Consider the following 26090-nt stretch of genomic DNA (forward strand, 5'->3'; position numbering starts at 1 on the left):
GAGACTCTGTGTAGAAGCGGCTTCTGAGCTAGGGGGCTGCTGGAGGGCCCTCCACTCTTGGCACTGCCACTTATGCATGGCACACAGGTGGATGCTGTGTGTGACTGCCAGAATCTCCCTCCACCCATGTACCTGCTGTCAGCTACAGCAGAGACTGGAGGGAACTGGCGGCAAGGGACACAGCACGCCACACAGCGGCTCTGTCAAGGCTGGGAGCACACGGGCATACCCACAGCAGGGCTGGCCTTGCTGGCTGCTCGTGACACTCCAGCCTCTCCCGTTTCCTACCTCCTACCACCAGTGAATTCCTTTTTGACCTCCCCACAGAAATTTACACAACTGGGGCACACCCCCCCCAGGTATCTCTGCAGACACTGTTCTCCATTGTCATCCCAGCTCCTCAGCACCCCAGTATTCCCTGCCAGAGACAGACCCCTCTTATGTGGGAATCTTATGTTTGTGCAACACAAGGCAACCATTTCCCTCTGTCTACGGCCAGGGGACACTTATTGCTGCAAGGTCACTTCTATTCACCCCAGCACTGGCCTCTGCTGTTTCCAGTGCTCTCTGATGGTCTCCTATCCTTGGATCCATCATGGAAAGATCTAGAAACCTCCAAAATCTAGAAACACACCCATCAAGTGAATCTGGATGCCTGGGCTCTGGCCTAGAGCTCAGAACCAAAACCCCAGGCCAAAGAGACGCTGGCACAGCCAACAGAAAGGACCAAGATCCAGTGAGGGCCTCCCCTGCCACAGAGGGCCCCGAGACATAGGTATGCTGGACGTAACTGGTGACAATTAGTAACATTTATTGAGCACTGAACACACACTTGGCAATTCTCTAAGTGTCGGGGAGCAGGTGCAAAGTCTCAGAAATTTGCCCAGAGCCCAGTGAGGTGGTGGCACAGCTGGAACTGGAGCCTCACCAATGAAACCCCTGTGCCTGGGGCATGAAGCAGCTTCCTCTGCTCAGACAACAGTGCAAACAGAGGGGTCCCGCACTGGGGACTCCCCTCCATCCTCCTCCTGGCCCAGGGCCACAGCCACTATTTTCAGAGGGAGATAACTGAAAACCCATGTCTTGACCTTCCCTCCAGAGGGAAGGGCTGGACAGTCCTCCTGGTGGTCCAGGTGGAGTTCAGGGAAGCCTGTGGCCTTGACCTCCACTCAAGATGCCACCATGGCCAGGAACAGGTTTTTGCTGTGGTGAACACTGGCAAACACAGGTGGACTGCTGGAAGGTGAAGAGGCAGACTGTGCCACCAGCACACAGTGGGACTAGGGCAGGGGGACACGGGAGGATTCCCCCAGGCGTCGGGCCAGCTGGCTGGCCTGCTGCACCAGCAGGTCCATGGGGATGACTGACAGGTGCAGGGCCAGCAGCTCGTAGCACCTTACGGCCTCAGTTGGATGGCTCTTGCTGTAGTAGCGCAGCAGCTTCCTGTGGGTGTGGGCAGTAGAAGAAAAGTATTCAGGAGCCAGCAGTCAGGTGACCCACCGCCATGGGTCACCCCACCCTTGGATGCCCACACCCTTGGATATTCCCTTGAGGCTTCCAGCCCCGGACTGACGGTGCCTGATCTAACTCCTCATTGATTGAAACTCCAAGGCCAAGCTTAGGCCATGGTCCATCCTCCTGGAGGCCTGCTGAGGACAGGCACACCCCCCCCAATCAGGATGCCTCCCCCAGGGGGTAGCTGGCGCTCAGCACCCAGCGCCCAGCACCGGGGACCTACGGCAAGACATCACCTGTAGTAGTTGCCTCCCAGCATGCCAATGGGGACCGCATCATCAGAGAGGACAGGCACCTCAATTATCTGCAGCTTGTACCCCTGAGGAAGGAGGAAGGGAGATAGTGGGTGTGGGGAGCAGGGGTCGGCACAGCATCACTCTGTGCTGGGGCCTGGAGAGAACATACATTCTCCAGTTACCTGGAGGTTACCAGGACTTCGCATCTGTGAAGTGGGGAGAACAATAATTACTCACAGAGCCAGTGAGGAGCGTGCTACCTGACACGCAGGCACTCTCCTTGCTGTCACCAAGTGGACCCAGAGCAGTGGCAGGTGGTGGGAGGGGCTGGGGGTATGCGGCCCAAGAGACCAAGGGCTGTGAGAAATAGAAAGCATGACCCCTAGAGAGAAGGAATAACTGTAGCGACAGTGGGAAACCAGAGAAAGGAAAGGAATGGGAGACACAGAAAAGAGCTGCCCATTCCAGGGCTAGCACGGCAGCTCAGTGAAGTCTAGAGGAAGCCGCCCAAGCCCAGGAGGCAAGAGATCTGAGCCCCACATCATGCCACCCTGGGCAGGCTGGGTAACTGCTCCCACCCTTAGATCATCCAGGGGCATGCTGGGAATGCCAGCGTGGTCAGCGTAGCCATCTGCGTACAGGCTGACCTGATGTCCCTCAGGCAATGGCACAGCACACCAGCTGGATGGGAGAGGGATCACAATGCCACACGCCCTCGTGAGGATGGCACTTTAGCTCTAGTCCCTGCTCACAAAGCTTACCTGTCCTACCATGGCAAGAAGAGCTGAAGCGACTGACAGCAGGACGCGATTGGGAAGAAAGAGGGGGAGAGTTACAGGCATGGAGAGAGGTTCAGGCCATCCTGCCCTGGGAGGCTGGCCACACCCACCATGTCATTCTCGAACCACAGGAAGTAGGAGCAGTAGAAGTCCCCCTCCTGGAACAGCAGCGTGGTGTAGCCCTTCTGCAGGTACCTGCGCGCCAGCCGGATCAGAGCCCAGACCTGGGGGAGGAGGAAGCGTGCTCATAACCGCCCATCTGAGCTCTGTGGGGAGGCGGAGCAGTGAGCTGAGGGTCCTCAGCTCCGAGCAGGAGCTGAGGGATGGCTCACCATTGGACAGGTGGATGGACTGACTATCCCTGCAGCTATGGTGCCAGAAGGCATGGGTAGAAGCACTTTGCAGAACTTTACACACAGGAGGAGGCCAGGATGTGGCCGGTTGGTCAGCCTCCTCTGCCGGGGGTCAGGTGCTCACCCAGGTTGCTGTGGGGCTGGAAGCTGCAGCTGTGGGTGCCACAGCAGGGGGATGTGGGGAAGCATGTTGGTGTGCGCCGCTGTCCAGGCCACACATGCCCTCTGTCCAGGTGAGGGCTCACCACGTGATGAGATGCACACACAGGACCTGTAGGTCCCCCTGGCCAGTTCTCCTGCTAATGCAGGGACTGTCATCAAGGCTGTCTGTTGAGTGCCCAAGGGAAGACACCATTCCTGCACCCCCAAAGCTGGAAATGGATCCAGGAGGCACTGTCACCATGGCCTCGGTGGAGAGTGCACGGTGGGCCCTCTGCCCAGTCACAGCGTGCTGCTGACAGAGTTCTGCAAATGCACACAGGGCCCAGCACGCTCTGGGGTCGGTCAGGCATCAAGAGCCCTGCAAACATTCCTCCCGTCTGACTTGGAGACTCCATTTCCTGGAGTCCCTATCAAGGAGCCAGCCTGAGGCGAGGATGGAGGAGGTGTGTCCTGCAGAATTACTGAGAGCCGTGGGAGACTGGAAACTGTCTCGCCATTCAAACAGCGGGCAGATGGCTAAGTGAACGATGTTAGATTCACACGAGAGACGATCATGGAACTAGAAATTATGCTTATAAAGAATTAGAGAGCAAATGCACCTGGTGTAAAGTGAAATGAAAGCAAGAATGCTTTCATTCTCTGCCCAGAACAAAGGAAGGAAATTTACCCAGATAAACCCGTCTCTAGGCAAAAGGCTGGAAAGCAAGGGGGTGCTGGTGCCTTGAAGTGCCTGAAAAATTCTGGCTGAGCAGGTGCCACGTGCTGTGCCCAACATTTATGTATCATCTCACATGATCATCCCAGGGCTGCCATGAAGTAAAATGCACCATCCCCTTCTTGCACTCAGGCCCGTGCCGGAGACCAGAGCAGGGCGGAGGAGCGTGAGGTCTGCCGCACAGGCCGCTGGCCGCCCTTCTCACTGAGCTGTCGGGGCAGACTGCATGCACCCCAGTGCATATCTTGCTTACAAAGCGGATGAGATAGCCCCTCTTCCTTGCACCCACAAAGAAGGGTCAGGTGTCAAGAAGTAAAAAAGCTCCCAGAGAGTGAGGCTTTAGCAACGACCCCTTGTGGTTTCCATTTCTGACACTTTACATTGGCTGCCTTCTGTTCTGTTTCAGTTATTCAACAAACACTTGTGAGCATTTGTACCAGGCTCCAGGCACTTCCTGCAGTGTCCTAGGCACCCTGCCAGCCCTAGATGCACTGACAGGTGCTGCCCCACAGTGAGTACTGGACCCCTTGTGTCAAGAAGCCGATGGAGCAGGTCCATGAGGGCATGGCAGTACTGAGAAGGGCTTGGCAAAGGTTCAGGTAGGGGGAGGGTAGCAGAGCCCCAGCGGGCCTGTTCTTCCTGGGGAGGGGTTTGTGGTTACCTTGGTTTTGACGAAGGCAGCCAGGGGCCCCCTGCCCAGCTCTGAGGACGTCTTGTCACTGCTGCTGAGGGATGGCGCCACCATGTGCCCAGTGGTGCGGTCTATGTAGATGAAGTGCACCAAGCCCGGGAAGTCTTCCAGGTAGGTGAGGGCCTGGGTTAAGGTCCATATACAGCCTGGGACCTTGGGGACTGGCCTCTGCCCTTGTCCTGGGCTGCCCACTCAGCCATACAACACCCCTGCAAGGCCGCCTGTGGCTCCAGCCCCCTGCTTTCTGGGAGCTTGAGATTCTGGGCTTTGTCCCCTCACTCCGAGGGCCAGGGCCAGCTGTACGGAGGGCAGAGCCGTGCTGGACACAACATTGCAGTCTTGCCAGTCTGCACAGGTTGCCTTGAGGGAGGGAAGGCTCCTACTCAAGAGCAGAACAGACCCCGCAGAAGGGTGGCAGACCCACAAGGCCCCTGGCATCCCTCTCCTGTCCAGTGAAACCCATTCCGGGGACTGACACCTGATGCTACAGCCACCTCAGGAGAGGACACACCGCTTTACATGAAAGCCCTCAGAAAATCTGTTTCCCATAGTGCTAATCAGCGTCTCATGCTGAAAGGGCCAAGGGGACTTGGAAACGACTTTTCAAGCAGACACAAGTGCCCACTGCGGGTCTCCTTGATGACAATCCGAGGAGGACATGGCCTTCCAGCACCAAGGGCACTATAGCAGCTCCAGGTCCCCCTTCTCACCCCCACAGAAGACCTGTCATTGGACAGGTCTCACTGGCCCTCACTGGAACTCACTGGACAACGCTGGCATGAACTGCTGCAGCTTTTATGAATTAACTTTGGGGCAGTGGGGACATTTGTAATTTTGGTCTTGGAGAGATACCCCAAGGTAGGGAGCCAGGACACTGCATCTTGACTTTCTGTGATTATAAAGCAACTGTGTAGGAGGGGGCTCCCTAGCCCAGGAGCCTGCAGCCCTGCCCGGGAGCTGGCAGAGGGGACAGGCAGGTGCGAGGCTGCTCAGGCATTAGGATATGACACCATGGTGACGTTCCTCCTGCTTTTCACCAGCAGAAAGTCCTTCCAGTCGCTCAGCTTCTCCCTGCCAGGGAAGTGCCTCTGTGGGACAGGCCCCCAGGCCTGTGACCGCCCCGCATGGCTGTGCATGCCCCATGCCACACTTACTGTAGGAGCTTCTGGGCCTGGTCCTGCAGGTGCTGTGGCAGCTGGGGGCCGCCCCTGTCTGGCGCTGTGTTCAAGAAGCTGAGGCGGTAGATGGTACACAGCTGCCGCTTCACCTTCCCGCATGCCTGGAGCAGCCTGGGCACCAGGGGTGAGGGCATCATGGTGAGAAAGGCCTAGAAGGTACTCAGCCCTGGGGGGCACCTCTGTTCACAGACTCAGGTGGGCACTGTGTGGGCCTCCATGAGATAGGGGTGGCTTCCTAGACCTTTCCTACTGGGGCTCCACATCCACCTGCTGGGCCTTCCTTGCCATGTGGCACCTCATCCAGCCTCATCACTTGGCTTATTTCTGGTGTGGGGGCACCGGAACTGGCCTGGTGCTGGAGCTGCAGTGGCTGGAGGCCAGGCCCTGGGCCACCAGCGGGGGCTGTTCTCGCATACCTGTACCTGGACTTCCAGAATCACTGTGGGCTGGACTCAGCTTCCTCAGGACCCTTCACTTGGATGCTGTTCCCTGAACCCTCTCTGCTCTTGGCCTTGAGGGACACGGTGGTCTCTGGGAAATGATACCCTGACAAATGACTGTGCCCTTACCCTCAGAGCCCACGACTTACTCCCATGATGATCCTGGCTCAGTTTTGGAGAAGGCCTTGGTCTTGAACTCCAACCAGGTGCTCTGTGAGGAGGATGGGGGTGAGGCAGCTTCTGACTATGTTTCTCCATGAGGCCCAGGAGGACACCTTCCCCACAGGCCTCGAGAAGGCCCCAGGCCTCTGGCCAAAGTTGGCTCCTCCAGCAGGTCCCACCTGCACTGTGTACCCCACATTGCCCTCCCTCAGTGGGTGATGCCTACAGAGTGATCTTCCCGGGTCAAGTGCATGGACACCTGGGGCTGGCGAAGTGAGCCTCTTAGGGAACACACAGCACAGGCAGTGGCTGCAGGTGGCCTGGAAGGAAGAGGCCCTCAGGGACAGGGGCCAGCGAGGGGCTTATGGGGGTGGAGGGTGAGTCGGACCTCACTAAGCGTGAGCGCCATCTACCCACATGCCTGTTACAATGTCCAATGCCCCGTGAGTGTTGCACCACCTGCCGGCGCCAAGGAAATGAAGTCTGAGGCTTCCAGCATTTGCTCTGTCTCTTCCTATTTTGCTCACTTTTGGGCCAACATGCCACAGTGAGTCCCCTTTCCCCAAACAGCCCCAGCTGCATGGACCCAGCGGCTCCTCTTCCCCTGAGGTCCCTGTCCAGCCTGGCTATGCCCATGGGCTGACACGTTGGCTATACCTCCGGCCTCAGCTTTTTGCCAGGCCTCTGGGATCCCTCAGGGGTGGCAATGGGGACACCCAGCAGACTGGACACATGGAGGGACAGAGTCTACCCCAAACCTTCCCTCAACTACAACACCCAGGCTCTGGCTTTGCCATCAACTGTGTGACACTGGCCAAGTCACCTCAGTGTCCTTGTCCTATAGAAGCCTTCACAGCTCACACTGGCTCCTGAGCCCGTGCAGGGCAGCCGCACTGTGCTTCTCCCAGCTGCACCCAGGCCCCACCTCACCTGCATCTCCTGCCCACTTCGACTCTTGACGAACTTGTCCATTCTCTGACGCAGCTCTCCCATGAGCGGCTGGGACCGCAGTGCACTGCCAGCCTCCTGGCCCTCCTTCAGCTTCTTCTCCAGCAGGGAAAAGCCATCCAGCAGCTGGTACAGCACCAGGGCCAGAGGTGTGCTGGGGCTCTGTGGGACAAGCAGAGGGCAGGACAGCAAAAGGGGTGGCTGGTGGAGCAGCCGCCAGGACCTGTGCATCGCCAGGTGGGCCTTGGGGCCTCGGTACCTTGGTCAGGAGCACCATGTTGATGCCGGGCCACAGGGGCAGGCAGTACATGGTGTGGGGCACCAAGGGGCAGTAGTTGTCTTTCACGTTGGCATCTAGGAAGATTCTCCTGGGGCCAGAGGGCGTTGGGGAAGGAGGAACCAGTGTCTCAAAGGTGTCTTCAGCTATCTGTGAAGGAAGACACATGGGCAGGAAGGGGTGAGAAACGATGCGGGAACCGACTGGCCTCCCCCACTGCCCTGCTGTCAGCCAGGAGCGCCAGGAAAGGCCTGTTCCGAACCCCCACACCCTGTCACTGAAGTTCCAGCTCTGCTGCTGCTGTGGAGAAGGGCCCCAGAGGCTGGGGACAGGAGGGGTTAGGAGGGGAGGGCCATTAGCGAACGCAGGAAGAAGGCACTCTACCTTCCCTCCAACTGTAAGTTCAAGTTAGCTACACCTGCCACCAGCCACTTACACAACATCTGACAGCCTGGGGAAACTGAGGCAGAAAATGAGCAAATGAACAAAGCCTTGAGTCAAAAGGGCCTTAGTGGGAGCCATCAGAGAGCTGAGGAAATTACTGAAGACGCCACAGAGACTTCTCAGTAGGATGATTCCAATGCTGTAGACAACTGGACACAATGGCCTGCTGATCCCAGGCACTTGCTAAATAAACAGCCACATGTCAAGGGTGAGCTCCCCAGGAGCATTCCCCGCACCCTGATGCCACTGCAGGGGACCTAAAGCAGCAGTGTCAAATGTTTCAGGCATCAAGCTCGACAGAAGAACACAGAGACAGGTATACATGTGCCCCTGCAGCCTGTGTGTGCAGAGCGACGGGAGGCAGGGCAGAAACCTTTACTTTCATATTCCAAAACTTTACTTGAGTGACTTAATGTATACATTTTTTAAGAAGCCAAACATGAAGGTGGATGAACAGCAGGGAGAGTAGAGACTTAGCGGAGGCTGAGGCCCAGTGCCTGCAGGTGGACACACGAGAAGCAGGGGGACACAGGCGCCCCTCCAGCCAGGGCTGGCCTCTGGCGTTAGGGACCAGTCATGGCTGATGAGCCCTGATGTGGGCACGGGGAAGGTTGGTGCCAGGCAGTCATCCTGGAGAGAGGCCTTGGAACTCCTGTGCCCACTGCAGCACTCAGGATCAGCAGGTGACTGGGCAGAGCCAGGGAGGACTCACCTGTGGAGCATCGGTGGGTGGGGTGCCCCCCTCCAGCCAGACAGTGCTCCCTGGAAGCCAAAATAAGAACAGAGCGAGGTGTTCACCCTAGGAGTGCGGACAGGGACCCAGGAGCAGCCTGGACTGGGGTATGGGACACTCGCAGCCCCACAGCCTCAGCAGTCTTGCCAACCACAGGTAGGGTCGGGGTCTTCATTGTGGCTATGGCCACTCCTTGCTTCTCATCCTCTCCATGTCAGCAAGCACCCGAGGAACACAGAGGCCTCAGCCAGAGGCAGCTGTCAGGCCAGAGATCCTGGGGGTGTGGCTGGCAGCTGGTGGGGGCAGGGGCCTCCTATCTCTGCCCTCTCCAGAGGTCAGCACCTACGAGCTACCCTTCCCCATCTGTGATTGTTGAGTGAATACACTGTGTATTCACTCGACAAGCTAGTTCTGAGCACCTACTAGCTGCTGGGAATGGTGCTGCGTTTCCTTCCTAATCTAGCATACGAAACCCCACAAGGAACCCACTGCATGTTTTGAAATATTACATGTTTGTAATAATACTGTTCTCTCTTAGATCTCATTGTAAATGGCCCTCATTTATAACCACACTTCTCTGGGGGGAACACGCGCCTGTGCTCAACATCTGAGTTACAAACAGACGAATGTGACTGGAGCCATTTGTAAGTGGTGTGTTCTGGGCACAGGGGAGCGGCATTATTTACAGCCCGGAGGTTTGCAGACAGGAGGCGCATGATGAATGAGGGCAACGAGTGCCAAAAGCGGGGCCGATTCTCAACGTATCTTGGGCTCTCGGAGCACTTAGGGAATGGAGCTAATGGCCTTTGCCACAGGAAAAAAAATGCACATTCCAGGACCCAAAGTTAGCGACCTCTAGCCCAGTGGCTTTCCACACAACCTCCTCTCAGCTCAGCCCACCAGCCCCCCTCTGCTTTTGGATGATGAAACCCAGGGGAGACCTGTGCCCGGGCACGGTGACCCGGGCAGCTGGCTTTCTGCTTGACTGTGCCTCTGAGCTAGGAAGTCTTTCTGTCATAATACTTTCTGATTATTCATGGCTTCTCATTTTTACTGTTTACCTACATACTTTAAGGGAAAAAAGGTTAAAAAATAGACTGAATATTCATTCATATTTTAAAATGCACTTAAAATGCAATGATCGCTGCTGAATTTTACTTGTTAACTGTAAGGAAGAATGATGAGGCTAAGGCACAGGTAGAGACGAAAGTTTAAATGAGATCAACTTGTCATTGAAAGCTTTAAAGGAGTGGCGTTGGCCACCCTTGGGTGCAAGCTGGGGCTGGCAGGGAAGTGGGCATGGGGATAGGAAAGGGGGTGGGGCACAGGCAACTCCTTGCACTCCAGGAAGTTGAAGGAGCTAAGCTTGGGCATAGCTCCCAACCGACAGGGTGTGGGGGTCCCCTGAACTCTAAGACAGATCTCCAGGGCTGCCCACTGGCTGGTGCCGCTGCCACTTCCTCCCCGCCCCCACCTGGACACACCTGAGCTCTGTTCCCCGGGGGATGGAGCCGGCGTGAAGTACTCCTCCAGGAGGGAAAGGCTGTCTGTGTCCTGGGAGGGAGAGGGGACAGCTCAGTGTGGCCACTCCAGGCCCTGCTCTCCCCGGGGAGGTGCCGCAGGTCTGGCCAGGAGGTGAAGCAGGCCCTCTCTGCACCACGCCACGTACTGCACACACCTCCGTTTCCACGGAACTGTTCCCGCGCATGCCTGCAGGGAAAGGGCGCCAGGCCTGCTGCACGGGGAGGGTCTGGCTGCTCTGGGGTCTCCGTAGGGAAGGCTGTAGGGGTCCGGGAGACACAGGTTAGCACAACTCTGCCCTGGTTCCCCTGCACTGGTCCTCCGTGTCACAGCTCTGCACAGGCAAGCCCTGAGTATACGGGCCACACTCCCCATGGTTTACAGTTTCAGGGGGTCCAGTCTTTCTCCAGAACCCCTGAAACTCCAGGAATTCTAACCCTCCACCCCATAATGACAATGACCAGCACCCCTTGAGAGTTTCCTGTGCCCAAGCATGGCTGGCTCTATGTGGACTGTCACGTTCATCCTCCACGACAATCCCAAGAGGTGATGGTAATGCTGTCCCCACAGTATGACCTGGGGAATCGAGGCTCGGTGGGGCAAAGCCCTTGCCTGGCTCACACAGCGAGGCAGAGACCAGGTTTCAAACCAGGCCTGATTCCAAACTCTGCACCTGTAACTCAGGGGCCAACATGCACTCCAGGATTCTCCGCCATTTGGAAGGGGCAACAAAAAGCAATGGCTAACCACAGGCCCAGAGCCGCGACCTGGAAACCACATGGCCTCCTCAGGGGAGCCTGCCCGCCATGCTGGTGGCAGCTCTGCTGGGCCATCTCCCAGCTGGCTGCCCACCATGCGGAAAGCTGCTCCGAGACCTGAGTGTCACTGTCATCCTCCGCTGTGCTCTCGCTGGGGTACAGGTCCTGAACCAGGAGGATGAGGGCAAGCAGGTCGGCCGGGCGCAGGGAGCTGGCACTGTGGCTGCGGGGACAGGAGAAGAAGCTGCCCGTCAGTGCTTGCTGGGGGTTGGGAGGAGAGTGGTGTGGGGGTCTGTGCGGGTGGCAGGCAGGGCACAGGAGTCTGCAGTGTGTACATCTGCTGTTGGTAGGGAGGGAGGGAAGGATGGGGGAGGGAAGCAGCAGGGATAAGCAGCAGGGATGACAGGGCTCATACAGCCTGGAGGGAGGAAACAATCCAGAAAAGTGGGTGAGCTGAGGGAGGCTCAACCGGGAGGGCTTCGTGGAAGAGGAGATGGGTCTTCAAGGTTTTCTTTGCTTTATAGGCAGAGGGAACAAGAAACGGTAAAGGGCTGGTGTGGCGGTAAAGCAGGGTAAGCCAATCTCTGCTATGCTGGCATCCTATGCAGGCACCAGTTCAAGTCCTGCCTGTTCCCTGCTAATGCATCTAGGAAAGCAATGAAGGATGACCCAAGTGCTGGAGCCCAGGAACCCAAGACCCAGAAGCAGCTCCTGTCTCCTGGCTTTGCCCAGCCCAGTCCCTGCCACTGAGGTCATCTGGGGAGTGAATCAGAGGATGGAAGATCTCTCTCTCTCTAGTTCTGCAACTCTGTTTTTCAAATAAGTAAAATTCATCTTTAAGACAACTAAACATAGAAAGGCTGAGCGCGGGAGGGCAGGGCTGCCCCCTCAGCACGCACAGCCCCGGGCTCACCTGGAGTAGAAGGCCAGCAGCTTGGAGTGCACAAGCAGGAAGGCATGTAGGGCTTCCTCACCAGCCCGCTCGGGGCTGCTGTTGACGGCCTGGACGCAGTGCCGCTCCAGCGCCTCAATGCACAGCTCACAGAGCTGAGGGTGAATCAGCCGCTCCACAGCCTGGTGGGGGCAGCGGGGAGAGGCCATGTCACCTGCCTGGCTGGCCACCTGCAGGTCCCAGGCTGCATCCTCTCACACCGCCCTGATGGGGGCGGTGAGGTGAGGTGAGGAGGCCGCATCAACAGCTTGCCCCTCCACCTGCTTGCCTGCCTGCCAGCCCCAGTCTGCATCATGCTGCCCTGAGCTCTCATCTGGTCCCAGACACCTGCGGAGACGGAGACTGGCCCGGCCACGGCCTCATCCCTGGCCTTACAAGTGCTCACTGCACGCAAGGGACATGAAGCTACAACGGGCAAGTAAGTCTGAGGAGGAAACACAGCACGGAGCCAGATAAACTTGTGGGGTGTTCACAGAAATGTCCCTGAGGAGGGAAAAACCTGTCAGAGAAAGGCAGGGGGAGACCCTGCAGGTGGAGGCGACAGCACACAGCAAGGCCCTGAGGTCGGACAGAGCTCGGGGCAGGGCTGTCCAACCAAAACACAAGGAAAACGCTACACATAATTTAAGACCTCCTCAAACGAAACAAGTGAAACTAATCTTAACATCATGCTCTATCCACTATATCCAAATAGACAGCAATATACAGTATAAAAACATGAATAATGGATGCTTCATCTTTCTTTCTTTTTTCTTCTTCTTTTTTTTTTTTTTTTTGCACTATGTCATCCAAATTGGCATATAATTCTACATGCACAATGCCGTTCAGTGGGGACCAGGGACATTTTGAGTGTTCAACAGCCACGAGCAGTCAACAGCTACCACGTGAGACAGTTAACTTGCAGTATTCCTGAAGCTGAAAGAAGCCCCACGCAGGGCCAGGGCACAGCAAGCGAGGACAGGAGAGGTGGGGGAGGAGGGGGAGAACAGTAACAGATCACAGGGGGCCAAGTTGGAATGTCACCTCCTAAGTCACCTCCTAGAGGAAGCCTTGCCCCACAGAGTCGACAGTGACAACCTCGATGCCACCGGAGGCACCTGAGACGCTCCCTGACACCTGCAGCATGTACTCCCACAGCTGCCTGCTGCTCTCTAGGGGCGGGATCACGTCTTCTCCCTCAGGGCCCGGCTCAGCACTGCTCAGCACAGCTCAGCAGGGCTCAGCACGCTCTAGGGAACCGCTAGTGAGTGGGGGCGTAAGAACGAATTTCTTTAGATCTATTTTCCTGTTTATTCGTTCGATCTCTATGTCTCACCTGCTATTTAACCCATCCCTTGAGTCTTTTAGGCTAACAATTTCATTTCCACATCTGAATCGGCCAAATGGGGGGGGGGGGGGTGGATCTTAGTCAAACTGGTCTAGTCATCCCGAATCTCTTATTATTTGTTCATTTTGTGACCCTAACATATGAACTATTTCATAGCTGTTTCATATTTTGCCCCTAATAATTCCAGTCTTTCAAGCTCGCTGGGCTAACCCTTCGACCTCTCCTGACTCCCAAGCATCTTCCTGTTCTTCTGACCTTCTTTCAGTGGGAACCCATTTCCTGTCTGATGTTAATCTGCGGTGGTTTTCAAGGTGTGGTTTCTGCGGCAGCACAAACAGCATCAGCAGGGAACTCAGCCCACATCCTAGACCCAGTGGATAAGGTCCTCCAAGGTCAAGGCCCAGCAATAGACGCCCCCTCCCCCAGGTGAGCTTGAAGAACGCTGGAGTGCAGGCACCACTGTTCTGGGGAGAAGTGGGGTCTGTCTACAGGGAGCCAGCTGCCCCTGCTGACTGCAGCTGCTGTGACTCCTCAGGCTCGGGGCTCAGTGGGGACAGAGGGCTCAGCTCGCCCAGGTAGTGCCTAGGGCTGCTGTCTGGTGGCACTGTCGGTACCATGTGTGGGTAGGGCAGGCCTGCTTCTGGTGCTGATTTTGATTGGCCTCTTTTTATCATGCCCCACTCTAGCTTCAGATCAACCTCCTCTTTTGGGGAGAGGGGCCAGGGTGCCAGGCTATCTCTGGAGAGCTCTGTTAACTGTCACAAGCAGCAAGCTTCATCTGGGATCTAGCAGCCTTCACACAGGAAGGCACACCTGAGAATCGGGCCCATCCTGGAGCCAGAGAGAACACCTGTCAGCTGGGTGCCGGAATGTCCTTGTCACCAGACCTCCAGCCGGGATGCTCCCACCCGTGCCCCGCAGTCACCTCCACAGCAAAGCACTGCTCCTGCTCCCGCAGGCGGCTGTAGGTCCACAGCAGGCTTTGGAAACGCTTCCACACCTGCACTCGCTGCTCCAGGTCCGGGGGCCGCAGTCTGGGGGCAGAGCCAAAAGCTAGTTATCCTCCCCAGCCCCGACCCAAGGAGCTCAGCCCTGGGTGAATGTGCGTGAATGGCCACGCACTGCCCCCCGCCCCCCAGGGCCGGCCAGCTGCTCCTCAAGGAGTGGTAGGTGGGGTGGGGATCCAGGAGTCAGGTCTTCCTGGGCCTCTCCACTTGGATCCATCACACAGAGCCAGCTAGAGAGCGCCAGGTGGAGTCCACTTCCCTACACATCTCACAGCTGCTATGCTCTACAAACAGACCCCTGGGCTCTGCTGTTCGCACGACATCCAGGGTCAGGCTGCTTTAAGCAGGCTGACTGTGCCACAAACACCGTGCATGTCATAGGCACAGCGCCTGGTCTGGACACCAGGCCCTTCCTGGGTGAGAACCACTGCCAGCTCAGCCTTTGCTAACTTAACTGGCAGGTATCTCGGCATGGCGCTCTCCCAACTCACCTCCCCCTGCTCAGCATGCCCCTCCTCCGACCTCGCTCCTCACCTCCCCTTGCTCAGCATGGGCCCCTCCTCCGACCTCGTTCCTCACCTCCCCCTGCTCAGCATGCCCCCCACACCTTGCTCCTCACCTCTCCCTGCTCAGCCCTCCCTCTGACCTCTCTCCTCACCTCCCCCTACTCAGCCCTCCCTCTGACCTCTCCTCACCTCCCCCTACTCAGCCCTCCCTCTGACCTCGCTCCTCACCTCCCCCTGCTCAGCCCTCCCTCTGACCTCTCTCCTCACCTCCCCCTGCTCAGCCCTCCCTCTGACCTCTCCTCACCTCCCCCTGCTCAGCCCTCCCTCCGACCTCTCCTCACCTCCCCCTGCTCAGCCCTCCCTCTGACCTCTCTCCTCACCTCCCCCTACTCAGCCCTCCCTCCGACCTCTCTCCTCACCTCCCCCTGCTCAGCCCTCCCTCTGAGCTCTCTCCTCACCTCCCCCTGCTCAGCCCTCCCTCTGAGCTCTCTCCTCACCTCCCCCTGCTCAGCCCTCCCTCTGACCTCTCTCCTCACCTCCCCCTGCTCAGCCCTCCCTCTGACCTCTCTCCTCACCTCCCCCTGCTCAGCCCTCCCTCTGACCTCTCTCCTCACCTCCCCCTGCTCAGCCCTCCCTCCGACCTCTCTCCTCACCTCCCCCTACTCAGCCCTCCCTCTGAGCTCTCTCCTCACCTCCCCCTGCTCAGCCCTCCCTCTGACCTCTCTCCTCACCTCCCCCTGCTCAGCCCTCCCTCTGACCTCTCTCCTCACCTCCCCCTGCTCAGCCCTCCCTCTGACCTCGCTCCTCACCTCCCCCTGCTCAGCCCTCCCTCTGACCTCTCTCCTCACCTCCCCCTGCTCAGCCCTCCCTCTGACCTCTCTCCTCACCTCCCCCTGCTCAGCCCTCCCTCTGACCTCTCTCCTCACCTCCCCCTACTCAGCCCTCCCTCTGACCTCTCTCCTCACCTCCCCCTGCTCAGCCCTCCCTCTGACCTCTCTCCTCACCTCCCCCTACTCAGCCCTCCCTCTGACCTCTCTCCTCACCTCCCCCTACTCAGCCCTCCCTCTGACCTCTCTCCTCACCTCCCCCTGCTCAGCCCTCCCTCTGACCTCTCTCCTCACCTCCCCCTGCTCAGCCCTCCCTCTGACCTCTCTCCTCACCTCCCCCTACTCAGCCCTCCCTCTGACCTCTCCTCACCTCCCCCTACTCAGCCCTCCCTCTGACCTCTCTCCTCACCTCCCCCTACTCAGCCCTCCCTGACCTCTCTCCTCACCTCCCAGCTCAGCCCTCCCTCTGACCTCTCTCCTCACCTCCCCCTACTCAGCCCTCCCTCTGACCTCTCTCCTCACCTCCCCCTGCTCAGCCCTCCTTGACCTCTCTCCTCACCTCCCAGCTCAGCCCTCCCTGACCTCTCTCCTCACCTCCCAGCTCAGCAGTGGCCCCTCGTTCATCAGCACTCACTCCCATTGCTTCCCTGCTCAGCACACACTTATGTGACCTCCACACTAAGCAGACAAGAGGTTTGAACTCTGTAACTTCTCCACTCGTTTTGGCATTCAGGGGGTGACCCCACCATGAACCTTGCTCTCTGCACTCCCCATCTCAACTGAGGGCCTTTCCTGGGCCCTGCCCACCTTGCACAGGCTTTGCATCATGGTTCTCTTCTGCCAGGCCCTTCCCTGAAGGTCCGGGGATGGACTCGGGTCGGCACCTCTCCCTCCCAGAACGGTGACAGGCTGCAGGTGTGCGCAGGGGTGAGGGAGGGTCCGCAAGCTCTCTGAGCAGCCAGGGAGCCTTGGCACAGACGGGGTTCCTGGCAGCAGATGACTGATGTTGGGGAGTGGACAGCGCCTGGGACGGGAGTTCTGAATCCAACCTGCTGGGCTGCACAGAGCTGCCAGCTAGACTGCCCACAGCAGGGGACTAACACTGTTTGTCCTCAGTTTCTCTATATGAAATGAAAGGGTCAGACCAGATGGTCTCCTGGGGTCCTCGGAGCGCTGCTGCTCTGACACAGGGCACGGTCAGTGGCAGAGAAGGGAACTGCAGGTGCCTAACACAGGACAGGGCGGGGCCAGCTCTGGGGACTCACTCCTTCCGGATGAGCTGGCTGTCCACGGTGACCAGCCCGAAGTGTACCTCGAACAGGTATTTGAGCACGCATAGCTTGCGCCGCAGGTCGACCTCGCTCTCTGTGTGGTCTCCGTTGATGGCGATGAACAGGCATTCACCAAACTGTGGGCACAGCCAGGCCATGTCAGCCAACCCCTCCCCTCTCTCCAGCCCCACGCTCAGGGGAGGCAAGGTTCCAAAGGACTTGCAAGTTCAAGATGAGGCCTGGCTAGTGGACAGTGCATGGTGCCAAGAAGAGGAATGTGGGCCCAGGGCCACGTACTCACCAGGTGAAGGACATACAGGTGGTCGCCATTTTGCGTTGAGAAGCAGGTGTAGGTGTCCGAGAGCTTCTCTAGCATCGTCATGGAGGAGATGATGACAGGGGCCAGCAGCATGCTGAGCTGGTCCTCCAGCGCGGGGAGCTGCAGCTGCCGGGAGAGGGCCAGCACTCAGTGCCAGACACGGCGGAGAGAGGCCCTGGCTGGCAAGACCAGGCCTCCCCTCGGGGGGGGGGGGCAGTCTGCAACCTGCCAGGGAGTGTGGCAAGGACAAACGGCCTAGCACCTTGGGTAGGGTGGTTAGGAAGGCCAGGCGAAGCCACTTGGCCATTCTGGACCTGGGCCACTGGACCACAGGTGAATGTGTGTGGTGACTGACGGAGAACTGGCTAACTCAGGAATTCCCATGTACACAGCAGACAGGAATTCACCTTAGGGAGCAGGACAAAGCTACATGTACAAAGAGGCTCATACAGCATACTTTGCAATTGCAAACAACTCAAGTAAAACAGACTCACCCAGCACCAGAGAAGTAATTTGATAAATAATTGTGCATGTAAACCATGAAAGAGTTGAAAACTTAAAATACGAACATTGCCACGGTTTGTTCAATTCCTCTCACGCAATATCAGATTTAAAAAAAAAAAAGGTTTGGGTGTTTGATATTTACAAAAGCACAGAAGCAGCAAGGCATTGGAACAATATTGAGGCAGTTGCTTCTGCCAGTGGCTGGCTTCCCCGCCCTGCCTGCTTGTGTCTTTCCCTGTCTTCCACAGCAAGCGGCCCTTCTCTCTGATAAGCTCTTCTCGCTCATTCTTGCTGCCCTTCCATGGAAGGAACAAAGCAAGTCAACAAAACTGAAAAGGAACTGGACCAGTGAGCTGAGAATCTATGAATAAGAGTGGGAGGCAGCCAATGGAACGGTCGTCACTGCCAATTGTCAGTGTCGGGATGAAAGCAGACAACAACTGCGCAGCCCTGGACTGAAGTCGGGAGAGCAGAGCCTTACCCTGGCGCTCCGAATCTACAAGGAGCTGAGTAAGACCCTGCCTTGGAAAGAAGAGCAGGCAACGGCCCAGTGATAACGTGCGGCTTTTAAAACAGGACTGGACCGCCGTGCCGCGGCACCTGTCTCCTGCCAGCATCCTCAGCGTTCGGTAGCCATGGGCCGCGTGCCACTGCAGGCTGCCCGCCAAGCTTTCCCTGGGGACCCTTTCCAGTCTTCCTGACAGTGCTCGGCTCACACAGTGCTGCCACCCGTCATCTGCCCATCATCACTGAAGTCGGAGTGTTTGCCCCCTGGGCCCGGTCCATCGCCCCACTACAGGGCAGGAACCGTGCTGCTGCCCGTTGACACACAGGAGCTTCTCAATGCTTCCAGAATGACTAGCCCCTCACAAAGAACCAATACTTGGTGAATTCCTCCCATGCTGCACATTTCTCTAATGGTCATCAGCAAATTTTATTAACAGAAAATTACTTAAAAGTCTCAATTGTGTACAGCTACTCATCTTTAAAAAAGGGACTTCTCTGGCAAGTGAGGCAAGCGTTTATGGGAGATTACGATTTATGGCGTATTGCAATGCATCCAGGCATTCTCCCACATTTTATCTGGTGGGATTATAAAGTGATACAATATCTTTCAGCGCCTTTTGGTGGGATCTTTCCATTTTTTAGAAACTAACCCTGAGGAAATAATTAAATGTGGCATAAAATTCAGGTACAAATTTCCCAGCAACAGAGAGAGTCAACTAGAAGTCACACACGAGTATATATCCGGTACTATGGGAATAAACGAGGACACATTTATTCATCTATTGGAACATAGTACTTTCACTGAAATTTTGCCTTTGAGAATATTCAACAGAAGTAGAAGAATGATTTTGATATACTGGCAAGAAAAGAACAAAAGAACAGGAAATAAAACTCTAACTTGGGATGATCCCAACTATGTAAAAGATAAAGAGCCCAGGAAAGTTATTAAAGAACTAATGGCTCTGGGTAGTAGAGTTATGGGCCATTTAAAAAATAATTCTCTGCAATTCTGAATTTCCCACAATTAGTCTATGTTATTTTTATGATCAGAAAAAAGTAAGTGTTGCAAACATAAAGAATAAAACTTTGAGGGCCCAGCGGTAGCCTAGCAGCTAAAGTCCTCGCCTTGCACATACCAGGATCCCATACAGTCACCAGTTTGTGTCCCGGCAGCCCCACTTCCCATCCAGCCTGGAAAACAGTCGAGGACGGTCCAAGGCCTTGGGACTCTGCACCCGGGTGGGAGACCCAGAGGAGGCTCCTGGTTCTTGGCTTCAGACTGGCTCAGCTCCAGCTGTTGCGGGCGCTTAGGGTGTGAATCAGTGGATAGAAGATCTTTCTCTTTGTCTCTCCTCCTCTCTGTGTATCTGACTTTCCAATAATAAAAACAAATCTTAAAAAAAACTTTGAAGACTTTCCCCAGTTTGTTATTCATTCAGGAACTGACTCTGTTCTTTTAATCTGATTTTTAATAACGAGAAAGGTAAGGGTGCCACAGTCTGCTCCTTAAGTTGATCTGGTTGAGGCGATAGTTGTAGAAACAAAGTATTTAAAAATTCTTAATTTAAAAATTATGTGCATTTACTGCAAAAAAAAAAAAAAGCTGAACAAATAAACCTGTTTTTTAGCTGACATAAATCCACCCAAATGTCTAAGATCTCTGCTGTCTGATGTGACAAGGCCGTCAGTGAGGCGCTGGGCACTGGCCCACGGAGGTGTGGCAGGCCCACTGATGCCTGGCCCACAGAGCCAGCAAGGGCACGGAGCGCAAACAGCCCACGCTATTGCAGGAGTGAGAAATGAAAGGGCTCTTCTCACTGCATCCCAAAGAAAATATTTTTAGTTTTTTATTTTACTCAAAATTTAACTGGAAAAAAATTTAAATAAATTAATTTCTTAAAATGTAGAATGGACATCACATAAGTACCTATGAGAGAGAGTGTGTTGTGGTGTAGTGGGTAACACTCCCGCCTGCAATGCCAGCCAGCATCGCATAGGAGCACTGGTTGAGTCCTGGCTACTCCACTTCTCATCCAGCTCCCTGCTAACGTGCCTGGAAAAGCAGCAGAGGATGGCTCAAGTGCTTGGGGCCTGGTACTCATGTGCAAAGCTCAGAAGAAACTCCAGGTTCTGACTTTAGGCTGGCCCAGCCTGGGCTGTTGTGGTCATCTGCGGAATGAACCAGCAAATGGAAGATCTCTCTCCCTTTCTCTCTGTCTCCCCTTTCATTTCACTCTTTCAAACAAACAAACAAACAAATCTTTAAAAAACTACAAATGGTAACTATTTGTAAACTATATTAAAGTGTTAAAGTTGATGTCTATATGCAACACAACGAACTTCAATCCGTTACTTACAACATGCTCAAAAAATTCCAACTGTACCTCTAGGCCAAATGCAAACAAAACCCAAATGATAAACCTTGCGGAGGAAATACAGGGGAAGCTCTGTGAGCTCAGGCGAGGCGATGGTCACCTAGTGGCCACCGAGGCAAAAACTGGATGCCCTGCAGCTACCAAAGTGACAGATGTCAGATCTGCCAAAGACATTCTTAACAGAACAAAAGAATAAGCCATGAACTAGAACAAAAATGCTTGCAAAATGGGTACCTAATAAAAGATTAGTATCCAAAATGTATGAGAAACTCTCAAAATTCAGAATAATGTTAAGGAAGAACCAATACCGTTAAAAATGGACCAAAAAAAATAAGGCACATGGAAAGGTCGTCAACACCAGTAGTCTGTAAGGAAAGGAAAATTAAAACCGAATGAAAGTCCAGTAGGCATTTGCTAGAGTGGCTGAAACGAGCAGAGCCAAGTGTTAGTGAAGACACGGAGCGACTGCAACGCTCACACACTCCCGACGGCATGTGAAACGACAGAACCATTTGGAAAGGCCAGCGGTTTCTCAGAGCGCAGCAGGTGCGGCCAGGGCCCAGCCGGTCCTTCCCAGGCGTTCGCTCAGGGAGAACGGAAGCACGCGCCGTCACAAAGCCTTGCGCGAGAGCGGGAGCGAGCGCTTTATCTGTAACAGGGAGACCTGGGAAACGTCCAGCAGCAGACAAACGAACAGACACATCCTGAGGAACGGATGCAGCGTGCTACCACTCAGCAAGCAAGGGGAACGACCTGCTGACATGCCACAACATGGATGGCCCGCAGATAATTACACCGCACGAAAACAGAGCCAAACCCCAAACTGTACCACATTAGGTCTGTGTGATCCCACCTGCACAGTCTATAAAAACAGACCGGTCCATCAAGACCGAATCATGGGTTAGTCGCCAGGAGGAAGGCAGGGGTGGGAAAGGAGGGATGACAAACATCTTACTGACTGTGAGAGAATCACAGGTTTAGGGTGGGCACTGTGGTGCAGTGGGTTAGGCCTCCACTTCGGACGTAGGCAAGCCATTCCAGAGGCTCAGTCGGTCCCGGCTACTCTGCTTCTTGTCCAGCAAGCAGCGGAGGATGGCTCAAGTGCTTGAGTCCCTGCCACCCACTGGGGATACTTGGAGAGACTCCCTGTCTCAGTTAACTCTGTCTTTAAAAGAATCACAGGTCTGTATGCGTATCAAATTACTGTACATAAAGATGAATGTGTTAAGTTTATGCTAAGCTTTGTAGGTGAACAACTGTCATGGGATTCAAGCTCTGCCTCCCCTCTCCCTCGGCCAGCCTGGCAAGCCCTAGGGCAGTAGGGTCGCTGTGCCCCCTTCCCCCATCACCCCGGGCCTGCCTGCACCGCACTCACCTCTTCTTCTTCATTCTCTGACTGCCTGAACTTCAGCCGGAGACTCTTTTCAAACTCCTTGTCTGTCCAGTAGAAGAGGACCTCGGCGCCCTCAGTGGCCACCAGGACGCATTTCATCTGCCAGGAAGAAGCAGGGGCCTGGGTCATGGCCAGCCCCCACCCCCAAGCTCAGTCTGAACAGTGAGAATTCTCATGCCCCCATACATTCCCAGGGTCTGGGCCACAGGACAGCAACCCTGAGTGGCCCTGCAGGTGCCAGCTCTCTGCATGCTTGCTGCTAGCCAGGAGGGCCTGTGGCCACTCCTTTGCTCAGGAGCAGGGCACAGGTTCAGCCTCAAGGAGGAAAGCTGGGATGTGAACCCAGGCCTGTCTCAGGGCCAGTGCTGGGGTTCACACCGGTCACTCCTAACCCTAACCCTCTCTCCACCTACTCCAGGGTCCCCGGAAGCAAGCATGTAAGGAGGAGATCTGGGGCAAGCCTTGCAGCACCGCAGGCTAAGTCACGACTCGATGTAAGCATCCTACTATCTGTGTGCCAGTTCAAGCATCCGCTGCTCAGCTGACTTCCAACCCCGCTCCCCGCAAAGGAGTCTAGGAAGGCAGCAGATGATGGCCCAAGTGCTTAGGCCCTTGCCACCCATGTGGGAGACCCAGAAGAATCGCTTGGCTCCTGGCCTCAGACCCACCTAGCCCTAACCATTGCAGCCATCGGGTACTGAGGCAGCAGATAGACATACCAGCGTCTCTCCATCTTGCTGTTTTATTAAATATATGTAGATTTTTAAAGGAAGGGATACAGTTGGTCTGAGAGTCTACCCACCAAGGAAGCCACAATTGGGGCCTGCAGCCCATCAGCTTCCCCCCTCTCCAAGAGGCAGCTCCAGTGTTTACTTGGTTATACTGTCCTGCACACACCATTCCTGCCACTTCATTCAGAAGAGCCCTTGCTTTCTGAGGAAATGAACCTGCTCCTGGCTCCTTCTCACACCTGCAGCTTCTTCAGCCCCTCTCCCCACCTGCCTAGGTCTTTGACTCTTCCAAACCTTAGGCTGGGCCCACCATACCTGTGCCTCCTGGGCCACATATATGGATGTCTGATGATGGGGAGTGGGTTTCATTGCTCATCAACTGGAGAGTCTCCATGCTGAGCTTCCCACGGTTCACCTGGCCGTAGGCGGCGCAGCTCGAGGAGCCTGGAGACGGCTCCTAGCCGCGGTGCAGACCGCGGTGAGCCTCGGGGCGGGGACATGCGCATACGCACACACACGCTTGGCCGTGTGTGTACCCAGCAGTTGCCAGGACCGGAAAGCTAGACGGTGGCTCCTGCAGCCGTCTATGTCCAGGTCCTCCGGAGGCTCAAAGTTTGTTGGGGGGGGGCAGGATCAGCTGGACCCTTGAGTACCCCCACCCGTGCAGCTTAGGGATTGTTCACGCCCTGCCTCAGGGGAGGCTGAGAGCCGAGGGGAAGGGTGTGCTGAAGCTGCGCAGCTTAGAGACTTAGCAGGCCTGCCTAGTGGCCACCTGGATACAGGGGCGAAGAGGAGACCCGGCATCAGGAGCTGGGTGACAGTGGCATAAGGACCCGGGGAAGGCCGTGGTGAGGCACGTGCGTGCTGAGTGCAGGAGAACTCAGTCTATTGCCCGCCTCCCGCAGGCCCCACGGGTGCTGCCAGTCCATGTACCACAGGGGCATCTACCTTATCGAGGAGCACAGGGACGCTTCCAGGCAGCCAGTGGGTCAGCGCAGGCTGCAGCAGACAGATGTGGTGAGTGGTTCATGCGAGAGCTCGGCCTGCCCCCGTCCCTGGGCACACAGCAGAGGCCTGAGCGACACAGGGCTCCTGAGGGGCCTTGGGTAGTCCGTCTGCTCTGGACACAGTCCATTTCTCTGTCCCTCTGCCTCTCTCCGGGGGCTGGGAGCCCCTTGGTGCAGAGCAGGTCCTATCCCCTCTGTCATGCGCACCCAGGGAGGCAGCACAGCACCTCCTGGGCTATGCACTAAACTCTAACAGAAAAGGGCTGGCCAGGCCACTTAAACCTCCCGCAGCTTCCAACGCTGCTGGGAAATGGAGGGGTGAGCCCCAGCTCTCCACGCCCCCCCCCAAAGCCACCGGATGGTTGGTAAGTAGCCAGGTTAGTTGGTAAGTAACCTTAGCCAACTGGCTTCCTTTAACCAGGGGCCTTCAAAAGCCTAGGGCAAAACATGCCTTGTCCTCTAATTCCACTATCCCATCAATTCTCTGAAGCCCCCTCCATGCCACCCTGTGCAAATGTGGGGGGTGGAGGGGTCATGGTCCTTACTTCTCCACCTCTTTTTAAATGAACTGATTTCAGATCCGTTCCTATAGGGGGAAATGCAAGGAACTGGAAGACGCTGAGTCAGGGAGGCTTGCAGAGTGGGCTGGTTAAGCTGCCAGTGACTCAGCACGGGGAAGATGGAGGGGCCCAGCACCCCTGAGCTCCGCCAGGGCAGGCATGCTTTGCAGCGCACCGGCGGCTCTATTTTCCCTTCCTAGGCTGCTGTAAGCAGAACTTTGCAGGTGGCGTCTTGTGATTTCCCTGCTGTGTCCCACCCTGCTTCAAAGGGGGCACTCAGGGGGCTCTGAGGGGCAAAGGAAGCTGCAGGTGGCGCCGGCCACCCTGAGAAACCGCCCCCACCAAGGGCCTATCTTCACCACCGGGAGGCAGGTGGCCCCCTCCCCGCCAGCCCTGGAGGCCTCGGGGTCTGGCTTCCACCCTCCCCAAGCCCGGTCTGAGCCCTAAGGATTAGCAGTTCACGGCCGCCCACTTGCCGCCCAGCACACACACTTTACGGGGTCGTTTCACCCCTAAATCCCCATCTCCCCTACAACCCCGTGCTGCCCACCTCCAGCCCCCGGAAGCGAGCCCGGCCCTAGGCAGCTGCAGAAACTCTGGGCAGAAAGGGGAAGCGACCGTCCCACGGCCACGCCCCGGCCGAAGGCCCACCCCGACGGCCAACCCTGCTGGCCCCGGAGGCACCGTCCAGGGCGGCGCTGGTCCAAGGCCGGGGGCTCACGTACCGGATCGCGGCCCACACCGCCCAGCCGCCCCGAGCCCACGGGCGCGCTTCCGGGTTGGGCCACATGACCACGCCACGTGACTCCCTCCGCTTGGGGAGGGCTCGCGGCTCCGCCCCGCTCCGCAGGTTCGAGCCCCGCCCCTGCCAGGCAGTGCCGGGACCGCCCGCTGCTTCTTCAGTGGCCGGTGCTGAGCTCTGCATCCCCTGGTCCTCTCAACATGTTCCTCCTGTGGTCCAAGAGGGCGCCAAGGGACAAAATGTTGTGGGGTTGCACTCGCAGCTGTCTGTCAGACACTGTCCTGGGCCGCCCCACCTGCCGGAGCAATTCCTCAGGACACCGAGACCACTCCCACTGTGGCTCGCTTCTTGGAAGGGGAAACTGAGGTCCCTAGAGTAGACATACTTTTTGAGAGTCGTCCCCTAGGCGGCACTGCCCCCAACGGGCATCTGTCCCCGACACACACACACACCCACCCACCCCCAGCCGGCCTGTTGCCCCCTTATCCTGCCTGCTCACTCGCTGTCAGATTTTTCCCAAGCACCTCTCCGAGGGTGGATAGCTCCCATCAACGGGACGTGGCCCTGTTTACGTTTCCCTCGTCACGTCACGTCACGTCACGTCTGTGCTGGCTGTTCCTGTTTCTCACCAGCAGTATTTGAGGGGCCCGATTTCTGCACGTCCTCCACAACTCCCGCCCGTTGTCCATCTTCCCTCCTAGCCATCCCGGAGCGTGTGTGCAGGGCCCACTCGTGATCTGCATTTGCATTTCTCTAATACCGAGCTGATAATCTTTGCTCATTTGTATATCTGCTTCGGATAAATGTCTATTCTATTATTCTATTTTTGGAGTGTAAGAGTTTTTAATATGTTCTAGCTGTAAGTCCCTTATCAGATACATGATTTGCAGAAGTTGTTTTCCCATTAGGTGGTTTGTCTTTTCTTTCTTTTTATTTATTCTATTTGAAAGTTAGATTTACAGAGAGAGAGAGAGAGAGAGAGAGAGCTCTTCCATCTGTTGGCTCACTTTCTAAATGTCTGCAATGGCCAGAGCCGGCCAGCTGGGGCCAGGAGCTTCTTCTGGGTCCCCCCAGGGCCCAAGCACTTGAACCATCCTCACTCAGCTTCTCTCCCAGGCACATTAACAAGGAGCTGGATCAGATTAAGAAC

At 56.2% G+C, this 26090-nt stretch overlaps 1 protein-coding gene across 8 annotated transcripts; it reads right to left on the minus strand.

The window, feature by feature from the left end:
• Window positions 1-791: 791 nt before the first annotated feature.
• Window positions 792-24993, minus strand: HPS1 (HPS1 biogenesis of lysosomal organelles complex 3 subunit 1). Of its 8 annotated transcripts, none has more exons than XM_058671369.1 (20): window positions 24924-24980; window positions 23580-23686; window positions 21883-21999; window positions 17104-17241; window positions 16797-16939; window positions 14117-14225; window positions 11826-11986; window positions 11030-11135; window positions 10312-10413; window positions 10118-10187; window positions 8613-8662; window positions 7439-7606; window positions 7162-7341; window positions 6219-6280; window positions 5606-5740; window positions 5457-5522; window positions 4422-4566; window positions 2641-2754; window positions 1752-1834; window positions 792-1443 (listed from the first exon to the last, which is right to left on the minus strand). In XM_058671369.1, exons 3-20 carry the CDS (start codon window positions 21997-21999, stop codon window positions 1281-1283), a joined length of 2112 nt encoding a protein of 703 aa, XP_058527352.1. In that variant the 5' UTR covers window positions 23580-23686; window positions 24924-24980; the 3' UTR covers window positions 792-1280. The 8 variants fall into 8 exon arrangements, with proteins under 8 accessions (XP_058527352.1, XP_058527357.1, XP_058527354.1 ...); XM_058671374.1 differs by having other exon boundaries at window positions 21883-22020; XM_058671371.1 differs by having other exon boundaries at window positions 23580-23630; window positions 24924-24975.
• Between the last annotated feature and the right edge of the window lie 1097 nt (window positions 24994-26090).

This window comes from Ochotona princeps, chromosome 13 (assembly GCF_030435755.1).
Source record: "Ochotona princeps isolate mOchPri1 chromosome 13, mOchPri1.hap1, whole genome shotgun sequence".
Classification (NCBI taxonomy): Eukaryota; Metazoa; Chordata; class Mammalia; order Lagomorpha; family Ochotonidae; genus Ochotona; species Ochotona princeps.